At 34.8% G+C, this 13,970-nt stretch overlaps 1 protein-coding gene across 3 annotated transcripts in view; it reads left to right on the forward strand.

Annotated features, from left to right (window-relative positions):
- Positions 1 to 13,970, forward strand: part of ANO10 (anoctamin 10) — a 125,094-nt gene that overhangs the window by 16,356 nt on the left and 94,768 nt on the right. For all 3 annotated transcript variants that reach the window (XM_085311816.1, XM_085311815.1, XM_085311817.1), the window contains exons 8-11: positions 697 to 771; positions 1,955 to 2,137; positions 5,405 to 5,596; positions 8,200 to 8,328. In XM_085311816.1, the coding sequence (XP_085167942.1) occupies positions 697 to 771; positions 1,955 to 2,137; positions 5,405 to 5,596; positions 8,200 to 8,328 (579 nt within the window). The remainder of the gene's footprint in view (positions 1 to 696; positions 772 to 1,954; positions 2,138 to 5,404; positions 5,597 to 8,199; positions 8,329 to 13,970) is intronic.

Below are 13,970 nucleotides of genomic sequence, written 5' to 3' on the forward strand. Positions count from 1 at the left end.
ATGTACACCCTGTTTTTTTCATTTTGTCTCTATGTGAGCARTTCTCTGCACTTAACAGTAATGTCTGTTATATGTAAGCTCCAGAAATGGAGTGTCAACACTGCTAGCAAGTAGAAAAGGTTTTCTCTTAGAGAAAGTTTTCTCTTCAGAGCTTGATTCTGATTTTTCAGATGCCTTTTGTGATATTTAAAAGTAGAGAATGTTTCTCTTAATCATGAAACCTCTTGAAGTGAATAAACGTAATGTACAACTAACATATGTTGGAAGACAGTTGTACATATTAAGAGATGTATCATACAGCAAATACGTTTTGATAAAGTATTTCCTTGAAAAAAGGACCAAAATATGTCCCTCTTATTGTATTACTTCTGTGGAAACTCCTAAAAGATGTTAAGTAGATGATGACAGTATTTGTAATGTTCATGTTTCATAATTGAAATGTAGTTCTCTTTGTTTATAGACTCTGGTGCAGGAAAGTATTAAGCTTATCTACTGAAAATATGAACAGGATAAATATAAAGAATTAGATTTTCCTAACCTAAGCTTTAAAAATGGTAAAGAACRTTTTAATGGACAATTTATATTTGCATGGAAGCTATTTAGTCAAGGTAACTGTTAAGTTAGATGATATTCTGCATTTGTTCTCAGGGTGTGAACTTTTGCTCGAGTAGTAATAACAAATATTTTTATTTTCAGTTCAACTTCTTAAATTGTTTTGCATCGCTCTTCTACATAGCTTTTGTGCTGTTTGACATGAAGCTTTTGAGACAGGTRAGTTCCAAGAACATCTAGAGCACTGATGCATCTAAGAAACTAAAGGATTAATTGACATTTTAAGACTTGATTTTTCTCTTGTTTTTCTAAATATATATGATACGTTCATTGTCATGTTAATATTTTTTTAAAATCTGGTTTCCATATTTCATTTTTTTCTGCACAGTTGCAGAAGCATAAAACAACAATGTAGAACAATTCTTTCTCTCCATATAAATGAGGAGTTGTTTTCAAATTAATTGATTATATCCTCACAGAAATGAGACTGGAAATTTTTCATTAACCCATTCTTTCTTTTTACATTATAAAATTATTTTCTCTGTGATGTTCTTCCTGAGACACTGATTAAGTTTGGCTACAATGAGTTGAGAATAAACAAGAGGAAAAATAATTTGTAGTCAGTATTTAAAATCAGCTTTGTTTTTAAAATCTTTTAACTCATATGCATCAAAATTAGATGGAAGGAGAATATTTTTGTTCTAAATAAAAATGAACAAAGCCATAAGAACTGTGGCTCAAGATTCTTATTTCTCTAAAGAGATCTCCAGCAAAGCAGCTATCAGCCAGACATGAAATTGCCTGTACTTTATGGTAAAAAGTAAGAAAGATATTAAACTAAGTTTTAGTTTTCTTGGGAGAAACGTATGCTCCTTGGGAGGTACAAAACAAAAACTTAAAAAGTTGTTTTTTACTTCTTATTTCCTTTAAAAAATGGCAATTCTGTACCATGCTTCATCCTATTTAAAATAATTTTGTCTTAATTTTTGATGACATGCTGGTGGATTTGGAGCCTTTTGAAGGTACAAATAATCCCCTCAGGACAGTGATTATTCCTTTGTTTGAAGAGACTTAATTTCTCTTACTTTAGAGATTCTTGAGCTGCTTGTGTAATTCTGTTGTTATTGTTGGTATGTATGTACCTTTACCCTTCACTAGACTTTGTAGAAACTAGAAAACCAAWTTCACAGAATTTTAGACATCTAACTCCTATATAGCCCTTGTCAGCACATAACAAAGAATGAGAAAGAGAGTAGTTATTCTTACTGTGTGCTATTGCTAGTTTTGGTAGGCTGGTCTGCTTGTCATAATATAACCACTYACAGCATTATTGAAATGCACAAAATTTTAACTGATGATTGATTTATCAAAGATGTGTTAATTTTTTCTTTTTTCTTTTAAGAGCTTGGCCACTTTGCTGATAACTTCACAGATTCTTAATCAGTTTGCAGAAGCCTTCCTTCCTTACTGGCTACAAAAGAGGCATAAGAAGAGGATGAAGAAAAAAATTTGTTCTCAGAAAACAGATATGGACATTTCATTAGCTGAGCAAGTCAATTTGGAAAAAGAAATGGGCACTTATTTTGTAYGTTGCATATGTATTGTTACAATATAGGTTGTTAGATTGTAGACTGCTGAAAAGTAGCTTCAGTCAATTCTAGGTAACTGCAGTGTGATGCTTTGGAGTAGAAAAGCTTTTTTATTTTTGAAGAGAGTTGGAATATATGATTAGAACACTTTGGATTTTGGGTAGTAGTAATAATATGCTCTTTAGAAACAAAGAGCAGAACACAATATGGAATTGTTTACTTCTCGTTATAAAATATGATAGCAWTTTTTGCTTCTGAAACGTTTCATCAATCAGTTCTTTCTCTCTTCCAGAGACTCTTTTTAATGCCAAAATTATCTCTTGCAAGTGAAAGTGCAAGTGAAAACCCGTTATCTTCTCTTACGGGTGGGACTTTGTGATTCATTACTTTGTAATTAAATTTCTTTGTTAACATCTCCCAAGTGCCAACAGTGGTGCTTGCCAGGCTCAGCAAGGTAGGGAGGTTTGGGTTTCCTTTCCATAATTTATGAACATTTATAGATTTCTGTAAAACAAAATATGTTCTATTTTACTAAGAGGTGTAAGCCTGATGTCTTCCAGTATGCTTGTAACAGTCCATCAACATTAATTATCATTTTTCTGTCCATTATTATTATTTAAATTGTTTTTAATCCTAATAGTAAGACAATGGAAGGAAGGTTTTTGAACAGATATGTTCCTATATGCTTGTTCTATCCAAAGACTTAAATAGGTCTATTTTCTCTAAGTCCCCTGTTTTYGTTGTCACTCTGTCTGTGAGCAGCACTCTGTCTGCTTTTGTGTCTCCCTTTAGCATAGGTGTAGAGATTACTTATTCTCTTCTTAAATTTGACTTTCTAGTTAGTCCCGCAGTTGTTTATACTGTCACAACTGAGGCTGCGGTTCTGGGGCAGCCTGAACTGCTGTGTTTGCTGGCTTCTGCAGTTCTGTCCTCATGATCCCAGCTATGTTTCTGGTCCTCTCTTGTGCTAGACCTGGCAGTCATCTTAATCTTCACTAAGACAATAGAAATCTAATATTAAAAATGTGAATAGTTTTCTAGGCTGTAGTTGGTAGGGGCATGAACCAGTGCAACCAAGTAAATATTCTTCTGTTGTCTGGCTTGGCAGCTTATTTTCAGCTTCATCACTCTTCTGCTGTTAGTATTGTTTGTATAGCTATATGGTGCACTGGATCAGGAAACTGTGAATGAAGAGCTGAACCTAAACCAGCCTTATACCTGAAAGAGGTATATGTGTAACATGTGCCCTTAAGTCTCCAAGGAACAAGGAGTGAATCACCTAGYGTCGGAAGAGGGGACTATTTCTGATTTAGTTTGTTTTTTGCAGTGATGATAACTTTAAGTTATCACTGGAACTGCAGCCTGATGGAGTGGGGCACTCTTGTGTGGGTGAAATGGGAATGGCAGAAGAGACAAACTCTTTAAGCCAGTATTACTGCTTGAAGCTCTTGCTTCTTGAAACTACAGACTAGGCATTCATCCCCTTCCTGGTGGCATTCTGGACAACCTCCTGCCCATTAACCCARAATAAACCAGGCAGCATCAAGCTGAGACAGTCTTGCCTTTGTAGTTTTTATGACTTAGCAGCTCTAAGTTTAGTTTATTCCTTGTCGTGATCCACGAAATTTTAGGACATAGTTATATAGCCCTATTAACACTGATAATTTCTCTCAGAAAATATATTTATCAGTAAATTATCATCCCTTCACCCTCTACCTATTGTTCTGAATTTTGTTTTGGGTTTTTGTGTGTTTTTGTGTTTAACTGTGTGGAATTCATTCCTTTTCTATTGGAGTTGATAAAATGGACATTGGTGTGTATGTTAAGGCCATGCAGACTGACTGACTGACTTGTTTGTTTAGATACTGCAAGCATACTCCTAAGAGTTTTAATGCTGTGATTTATACTTTCACAGAATAGGAATTATATGTAAATAGTGTACCTTTTATGTAAAGGTAGCAAATAGCACAGTTTGAAATTTATTTTTAACRTCGTATCAGATTCTTCTCTTCCTGCATGAAGTGCCACGAAATGGGGTGATGAAAAAGAGATATTACCTTTGCACCTGAAAATTTTTACAAATATTAATACCCTTAATCTTCTGGGAGCATTGGTATTTCCTGCATTTTATACAGGAGGAAATAGATTTAGCAACAGAGAGTGTGTCTGCATATGACAATGGAGAACACAGCAGAAGTCCCCCAGTTAGTGTCTATCTGAGCTGACAAATCTGCACAGTCTAGCACTATGCCCTGCAAGTATACCAGCACATGCCCAAAAGCTATGTATTGGCATTTGGCTTTGATTATACCTGACCTAATAAACTCTACCTCTTAGACCTGAGCTGACTTCTGATTCTGAGTTGGCGTATACAAAGTGAGTGTGGTGTCTCTGGGTCATATTGCCTCATGCTTCTGGTTTGCAATCAGATCAGATGGATCTGCACCTGTTGTATAGTCATGCCCTAAATAATTTTTTGAGGGGACACAGCAGGTCAGTAGTAGAGTTATGACTTGGCCTTGGGAGCATCCACTTCTAGACTCAGTTACAGTTCAAGATATTGTGTATTCAAGGCATTAATTTTATTTTTAAGCTGAAGAGTTCAATTGTTCTGTGCCTGTGAATGGACAGTACAAAACCACAGTTTTGTTCTCAAGCAGTGCGCTGTCAGCAGACAGTGCTATTTGTAGGATTACATCTGTCACAAGGGGGAAGCATTTGTCTATATTTAGTCAAATGCCAACTAATTCTGATCTACTGTTTTGATATAAACAAGCAGAAATACTAGAAAAGAGTTGCCTGTATACCAACCTACCATTCTGGTTAGGTCTTTCATGGGTGGTCTGAAATACTAGGATTTTTCTCGTCACACTATTACGAGAATGTTCTGCCAGTTTAAATGCATGGTGCTGTRTTTTCCTATCCAGCAGTTTTCCTTCAATAACTAGTTCATTGAGACACTTAGGAGCTTGAATAGATGAATCAGTTTGTATAGTTACGTCATATAATAAGGGCAAGTAGTGTGAATATTGCAGAAAGTGCATTAGATAAAAGCAACCCCCCTGGCCCCTCTATTTGAAGAGGTTTACAGTAATTAAATAATTTCAGATTAACCAGAGGTAATATCTTTTGTTTTCTGCCTCCAGTCACTCACAAAAAATCTGATTTGGAGTGAGGAAGCTTGCATATGATTGTATTCTTAATTCTGTTTTTCTTATGTTATTGATGTAGGTAAAAGGTGTTCTTTTTTYTCTGTTTTTCAGGGTACTTTTGATGATTACTTGGAGTTATTCTTACAGTTTGGCTATGTGAGTCTCTTCTCATGTGTTTACCCATTGGCAGCTGTCTTTGCAGTATTAAACAACATCACAGAGATATATTCTGATGCCTTAAAAATGTGTAGAGTTTATAAGCGTCCATTTGCAGAACCCACAGCCAGTATAGGTGTTTGGCAGGTAATCTTTTATTTTTAATCTTTTTTTATTCGTTTATTTTAAGTAAGGATTCACTATATATGTTTAAGTTGCGTGTTTGACCCCTCAWCATATTTTAAACTTTATTAGGTCTATTGTCCATCTTTCTTCAGTGCCTTAGGATGCTATCCAACTGTGGTGATAGTCTATAGTTTTCAACCATGTGCCTCACCACAATTGTCTTTGAAAAAGAAAACAAATCCTTCCTTTAATTCCTGTATGTGTATATATTGTACTGCTTTTGCAATTCTAAGAAGACAAAGCTGCCACATGCTACCAGATACTCTTTACAGCCTATATATTTGAAAAATGATAAGCTGCATGGAAGTCTCTGGAACATGGAGCTCAGCAAGGGTTTAAAAAATTGAACATAGGTAGGTAAGTATTGGATATCTAACCCATGCTGAGCTATGTGATCTTTTGTGGTTAAGCTAGCTAATTTTAATCTAATAACTTGAATCTAATTTTAATCTGCGAGCAGGAGCTGTACTTTTAACTGCATTATAGACACAACCCAAAGATGTAGTCTTTCTAAACAATTTCATGCTAGTAGTGCTGGATTAAGGATTTCCTGTTCACAGTTGTTTGCTCATGTGGTTGTGCTACCACTGACCAGTTTAGGGCCCRTTGATTAGATCGCATCAGTAAACCAATTAGGACTAAAAATAACTCTGTAAAACCTTTCCAAGACCAGAGGTGTTTCTGACAAGAAAAAAGTATATTAAATCATATCCAGAGATGCTTTAGTGTCCTGTAAATGCAATGGTTTGATGGTAGGTTGGAGGAGACATCTAGGGGATGATCTGTGTTCTGGTTTTACTTACCAGCTCTTCCAGTCATATATAATGGAGACAAAGGGCACAATAACTTTTTCTTAGTTTGGAGATGTTGTAAATGTTGGTAGCAAGTGAAACAACTGGAAAATAACAGATGAAATCAGGAAACATTAAATGAAGCATATGTTGTAAAAAACAAGCTAATTATTCTAAGCAATGTTAATTAGATACATAAATATTCATGAAATGGAATTATAGCAGAAGCCTTTTTAGTATTAAAAGWCATTAAAATATGTAAATAAAAACCTGATTGTGTTTTAATATCTTATACATTTTGTCAGTCCAAACCTATGCTGTCAACATCTTGATGGCATAGCTATGTTGACCAGGAATGTGGTCAAACATTCAAATCAAAGTTTAATGAAGCTGTGGTTGTGAAAGTCCTCAGCATAGCTGCAAGTACATGAGCAGCATTGAGTTTGGCCAGTGTAGCTCTTTTCAATTTAGGGAACAGGTTGAAAAAATCATAACTCTTGACAATCTTGATCTTTTTTTTTTCTTTGTAGTGTAGATTTTTAACTGACAGTAAAGATGCTTTTGCTTTGTGAATAAAAATAATAACATAAAGTTTTAGTATTTGTTTTATGGAGGCAGCAAGAATTAGGACATTGGCTAAAGGATTTCCGTTAAAGGAATATGGGAGTTATTTTGTCAGGTGAGCTAAGTCAGCACTTTGTAAGGACAAAAGTTGCTTCTGCTAATTATTTGTGACAAATTTTAATGTCAGTCCTTGTTTGAGAGAGGTCCTTGGAATAGGTAATCATTATATTGCAAAAGTAATTGTCATACTGCAGTAATATTYTTTTCGGGCGTTTTGTGTGGGCTCTGTAGGCAAAAACATCTCAGAATTTTATGACCTGATAAAAAGCAATCCAACATAAGTGATTTTTACTCTTTAAAAACTAAATAAAAATAACACGCAGGTTGGATGTTTTTGCACTAGCCAGTTAAATACCTCACCGAACTCTTCAAGAAAGTGTACATTAGTACAAACATATTCATGCAACTGCATGTACTTAAGTGTAACTTAAGTTCTGAACCATCCTTGTATCTTCCTATTAATATTCAGCCTAAACCTCCAAAAATACAATGCTAGAACTAATGCTGGGGCTGTTAGTTCCTTTGGGAGTTTTGCTTTTTGTACTTTATGTTGAAAGAACTTTTTGTTCAAGAGTACAACTGTGGATGAGTGCATCCACAACCTTTTATGTCTTCAGCTTGTGAAACATGAAGATACTAAAGATAAAATTGCTTTCTTACCTGCTTTTTTACCTTTGGATTATTCCTGATTTTTTTTTTTTCCAGGAAGTGATTTGACATCACCTGTGTCTAGTGTATTAGTGGTCTCTAAATAACTTCTTGAGGCATTTACATACTCTGGACCTGTGAAGGAAGAGTATTCAGCTTCTTCACAGCATGCATAGGCTTGTGTGCACACATGCATGTGCGCATGCATATTCCCCCTTCCACCCCCAAATCAGAGGAAGAACTCAGGGTTGCGAGGTGGGCTATGTGATTTTGTAGAACTTATTTTGATCTTGTCCTTGTTGGTTCTTAAGGCTGACGAAGTCTGGACAGATTATCAAATGAGTTCTGTGTTACAGAAGTCAAAGGATTAAAGAAAGGAAAAAGTTAAAATAATGGACCTCATGAGGATRTGAAGAACAGAGCAATTTTCCAGAGCAATTAGGGGACTGGTGAATTAGGGACAATGGTCATAACTATATTTTTAATTTTGCTTTATTTCAGCTGGCTTTTGAAACTATGAGTGTCATATCAGTAGTTACTAACTGCATACTAATTGGAATGTCTCCCCAAGTGAATGCCCTTTTCCCAGATTCAAAAATGGACCTYGTTTTGACTGTGGCATTGGTAGAGGTAAGTCTGACTTCAAATGCTATATATGTTTTAGTAGCAAATAATGCAACAGTTAAAATCATACCAGATGGTAGATTTTTCTTCCATTAAAAAGAAATGAAAATTCACTATGAAAGATGGTTTCAAAGTCTTGCTTTAAAAATCTGTTTTGTGTGTTCTCGTGTAGTGTGAGCTGGCAACTGTTGTTACCATACTTTTTTATAAATTACTGAAATACTATATATTTATTGTTTCATGTATTTCAAGAAGAATTTAATATGTGAACTGCATGTTTCTCTATCTGGTCTGTGACCCCAGTATACCTATAAGGACCCTTCTACATCAACCTTATAGTTGTTTCCTGTAAGGCTTATCAAAAACAGGTGTACTATTAGGGGTAATTGATCTCTTTTGAAAGTAGAACCTGTGTGGTCAGCTTCAGAGCCTTCAAGATGCGTTTCTAGAAGTTACCAGCAAATCTATGAAATGCTAGAACTTATTTGGATTCTATGCAGTAAACACTTTTGAGTGTCATTCCTTTCAGACTGGGAGGGACAACTGTGAGCATTCTGTGTAATAACTGAAATGATAGGACTTTGCCTGTAGGTATCTATCTTTTGGAACTTTCTTGTATTTCATTGCCTTGACTTTAAGCTTGTTGTTTAGCTTTTAGGAGTTGAATTACTTTTCTGTGACAAAATGTGTTGTCTGTGTGGTTTCTGAATTGCCTTATGGAGGTCTGTTTAACAGGAGCACATACTTATCTTTTTGTTGTAGGTTACAAGGTTAGGCAATGAATTATGAGCTTGCTTTTAATTTTACTTTCCAAGCTTCAGGGTTTGCAGAGTTAACACTGAAAATATGAATCAAATGCCAACTGGCTTACTGAAGTTTAAGTCTGCAGACAACCTGGTGTATTTGAATATCAGTCGTGTGAATATTTGCATTAAACTGAATGTGGTACTTCAATATGAAACTAATTTGGACAATTTAAATTTAATGTTACAATTAGTTCATTGGTGGACAGTTCATCCAGAGAAATTATATTATGAAAGCTGTATGACTAAATGTAAGTGGAGTTTTGTTTTAATGTCAAACAGGCTGTCTAGCTTGTGGATAGGCCTCTGGCTCTTTGTAGGCCATAGGAAAATACCAATATTTTTTTTCTCCTAAATTTAAATCTTGCTTATATGCACTCCTTTAGAGGATAGGGCTTGCCACATGATGATTAGGTAGCTCTTGGAATTCCTTTTAGTATCATATTTCAAACAAATTTTCCATAAAACTTACAGAATGGGTGAGAAAAAAGAAAGGAACAAATTAAGAGAAGAAAATTTGAAGAGAAAGCTAAATTAGTACTGAGGGGAGGAAAGACAAGAATGTTGTCTTAGATATCTAGCGGCAATCTTGGAGAAGACCACCAATCTAGAAGTGAGTACATTGTGTGAAGGCACAACGGAGGCTGATGCTGAATGAACCAGTACAGAAGAGGAAAAATGCTGTTTCCTGAGGGAAAATAGCCATTTGGTTAAAGAGAAGTCAAGTTACGTTTACTTTTTGCTTTGGTAAAATAGACTTCATGTTATAGTCATCAGAAAGTATGTATTTTAAAGAATAGTTTTAGTAAGTATCATGGCAGTGTTTTAAATATCTTTCTAATTTTATTACTGTTATATGTTATTACAAACTTACTTTTTTTTGTTATTACAAGCTATTTGTTGTGTGAAAATACAAGACAAACCCCATAAAAACCTTACAGTGCTGAAAAGTGCATCTCTAAATGGTATTGTAAGTCATACAGTTTTGGAATGTTGTGGGTTATAAACAATTCCAAAAGTGTTAAGTATGAAAGTTAAAGCTTTCCCAGTTGCCTGAGGGACAGCCTTTCAGTATATTTTAAAACTTTCAGTATTTAACAACTTCACAAGTTGGGTGTAGGGTGTTTTTTTTTTTTTTTTTTTTTTTTTTTTTTNAGAGAGTCACAAAATAGTATAGGGCATACAATTTTGCMGTAAGTTTGTAACAGGAGTTATGAAATACATAGAGCTTTTGGAGTCCAAAAGAGTTTCTCATATTTATATGTACATTAATATAAATATATCTTTTTTAAAAAAATGAACACAAGCATCACTTTTACTTTTCTTGTAGACAGTTTCCATTGTATTGACAATTAAATATGTTTCTAGTTACAGAAATGAAATTTTTRTCAGTAGTCATGCAGTACATCTTTTCAGGCTAAAACACTTCAGGAAAATTAGAAAGAAAGAAGGATGACTAGATGCTGTGATCTAATGATCAGTCTCGGCAGCAATATGGATTTATTGCAGGTTAAAGAAATGGGGCTATTTTTACCTCTGCCTCCTAAGTATTTATTTTTACTTTATCCGTTATAGTCTCACTGTCTTTTGCCTGGTGCATGATGAATCAGATTAGGGAACTGATCTGGGAGTTGTGTCATCCATTTCACTGGTGAAAGGGTGTAAGGCTGAAACAACTGCGTGCAGAAGACAGTATTGCCCTTTTTGGTAGCACTGTGGATTTGTGATGCGTTCAACTAATGGGACTTCAGAACCACTGACTTCCTCTAGATGAAATAATGTTTATGGGAGAAAGATCCTTAAACTAGGGTATGAGTGTGAATCTTGTGTATTGGCAGTATTCCCATACACCTTTACTCTATTAATGAGTAAAGCTGTACATTTCTGTAGTAAAAAAGGAATTGATGAATAGAATGTATTACACTGAACCTCTAGCATAAACCTGGTGCATATAAATACATCAGTGTCTAGGTAGAAGAACATTTTTTTCATAGGRAGTGTGTTGATGGGCAGTGGTATTGAAACGAAGGTGTTTGAGATCATCCTTTAGAGATTCTGCACAGAAATACATGATTGATATAGGTGAGCTATATTTTACTTTCTGATATCTGCTGCAGATGGAATGAGAATTTTGTGGTGTATTAAGCTATACTGACAACACTTTGGTAGGCAGTGTGAAAAAGTTGAGGAGTGCAAGAATTTTTTTTCTGGTAGGTTGCAATTGCTTTAACATGTTCAATTGGTGGGACAGATACCCTACTTGAAACTTAACTGTCACTAAATATTTTTATCAGGTTTTAAGTAAATGAGAATCCAGTTGAATATTTATATTACTAATTGATTTAGAAGCTAGAAAGTATTTTTATTTTTTAGCAGATCCAAGCATTGGAAATAGCACTGTTCTGATTTTGATTAAATGTCTTTTAATAAGAATAGTAATAGTCTTCAAATGGAGATGCCTGTTTATATTGCATCATTTGACATTGTTTAGCACAGACATCATGAAGAACTGCTTATGATATTCTTTTAAACATTCTGTACACAGTCATTATAGATTTGTGCAAAATAAATTTTCTACATTAAATACCACTTAACTGTAATGCTGCTTGCACTTTTTGTGGGAATACATACTGTATTACCAAAGTCAGTGTTAATTAAATATAATAAATTGTAAAAGTAATGGTAAAAATTAACAATAATTTTTGAAAAGTTAAAACAATGATTTTTTTTTTTTAATGCAGTTGACCTGTTTTCATCAATCCAATATATGCTTCCATAGCAACGTAATTTGAACCAGGAGCAGAATCATAAAATTCCCTTTTACTTACAGATGGATGCTGAGTGCAGCAAGTGCAGTTTTCAGATTTTATAATAGGTGCATGTCCTTAAAGCAGAAAAAGATTAGCTCTCATTAACAATGTTTTTATAACAGTTACATTCCGTAGTGCCTTTATATCGTCTAGGYTTTTTACCTCTATCATAGATGTATATTTTGGAGTGAAGCACAGGTGCGAAGTAGGACATTCCTAGCAAGCAAATGGTTGTGCTCCTGTAAAACTGTTCCCAGTCACTTCTTGACTTCTTATAGTAATGTGGAAAAATTGAGGAAAGGATTCTGAAGTAGTATGGTGAATGATTGGGGGAGTGAGTTGAAACAAAATATGACTAATTCTGCAGTGCTTTTCTCTATCATGTGCTCTTGCATACGCACTCACTCTTTTGCACACGCTGTCTCTTATTGTCCACATTGGGCTTGTTTTTGTTGACTATTTTTTTCTCATTTACACTGTGAAATTTGAAGAATGCTAATTAAATCCATTTCAGGACAGCTATGAAAGTTCAGTCCACAAAGTCAGTTGTATTACAACTGTTAGTGTTATTTTTTTTTAAAAAAACAGTAGCTTAATAGGTGTGTTGTGAAGCAATGACTGTAAAGCGTAACTTYATATGAATATATCCCAATCTTCAAATGTGACTTTTCACATATCCTGCAGTCTAGGGGTAGTACAGTGTGGACTTAGCCTGTTTCTTTCACGTCACATACAGACACTTGGGGATTAACATGGAAGCATTAATAACTGAGGGCCCTCTTGATAACTATAGTATCTATAGCTGTAGTATGAAGCCTAGCATATTCATAATAAACATAGCTTAATAAACAGTTGGGCCCCATGTGCTTGATTCATAGAATCCTGATAAAGATTTCAAATGGATCTTCACCAACTTCCAAAAATCCACCTGCACACACGTCTGTTCTGTAGGAGGTATGGAGTGGAATAAGGGAAGTAACCCTTTCATAAACTTTGCTTCTCTGGGGAAGAAAGAACTGACAGTCCACAATCGAAGCTTGGAAAATGGAAATCATAGCTCCTTAATAAATCTGAAAAGTTAGTGATGTTCTCTTCAAGTGTGATAGGTAATCCAAAATTAAAACAGTTGAGAGTTGCCTGGTGTCTCTACTTTTCTCTAGGGTTCCATTTTATTAAGTGTATTTCTCTATCAGATGCCTCTGGGTGTACAGTAGAAGCTTTTGAGCTTTTCCTGAGCACTGTTAATGTAATGGCCTCGACACTCAAATCAGCCCAGCAATGAACTTGACAGTGTTTTCTGCGATAATACACCACAAAAATTGGGAAACACTACCAGARCCAAGCAGTTCAGATTGTAGTAGGTGAGAAAGTGTTTTTATCATCTGGTTCTAGGTAGCTTTTTCTTTTTTTTTCTTTTTTTTTCCCCTTTAGATAATCTTGGGAATTAGTAGACATGGCATCCTCAGTGCAGTCAAAGATGTTTTGAATCTACTTTCTGAATAAAGCAAATTTAGTGTCTTGTTAGATCGCAACTGAAGTATCATTTATTTCCTTAAAAAAAATCCAGAAATAACTTTGTGGCAGATTTCAATACCATCAGATTTTAATTTAGAGAAAGTTTTATTATTATTATTATTATTATTTTTTTTAAAGAAACATTTACTCGATGACCTATTTCTTAAAAACAACGTATGTGAACTATGCTCTGACCAGGCAGGACTGAGGCCTGGAACTGCAGGTACAGTGTTCTGCATGTGCAGTTGCAAATAGTTGTGTTCATATGGAATTCAGAAGAGCATTGGGRTTTAGCAGATACGTAAAGTACCTTTACATATAGAAAAAAGAAAGTAAAAGAAACTAGTAGTAAAGAAACTAAAAAAATGGAGGAAAAATAGGCTACTTCAGCTTACGCCATGTATGAATCCATAGACACTAAAGGAGTTATAGCAGTACAAAATTCAAGGAAAATAGCTGTGCATAAAGCTGATTTTTGCTAAATTATTTCAGTATTTGTGCCAGGTAGKACTTTAAGCTA

The sequence above is a fragment of the Rhea americana genome, unplaced genomic scaffold (genome assembly GCF_003343005.1).
Source record: "Rhea americana isolate MKP2758 unplaced genomic scaffold, rheAme1 scaffold_35, whole genome shotgun sequence".
Lineage (NCBI taxonomy): Eukaryota > Metazoa > Chordata > Aves > Rheiformes > Rheidae > Rhea > Rhea americana.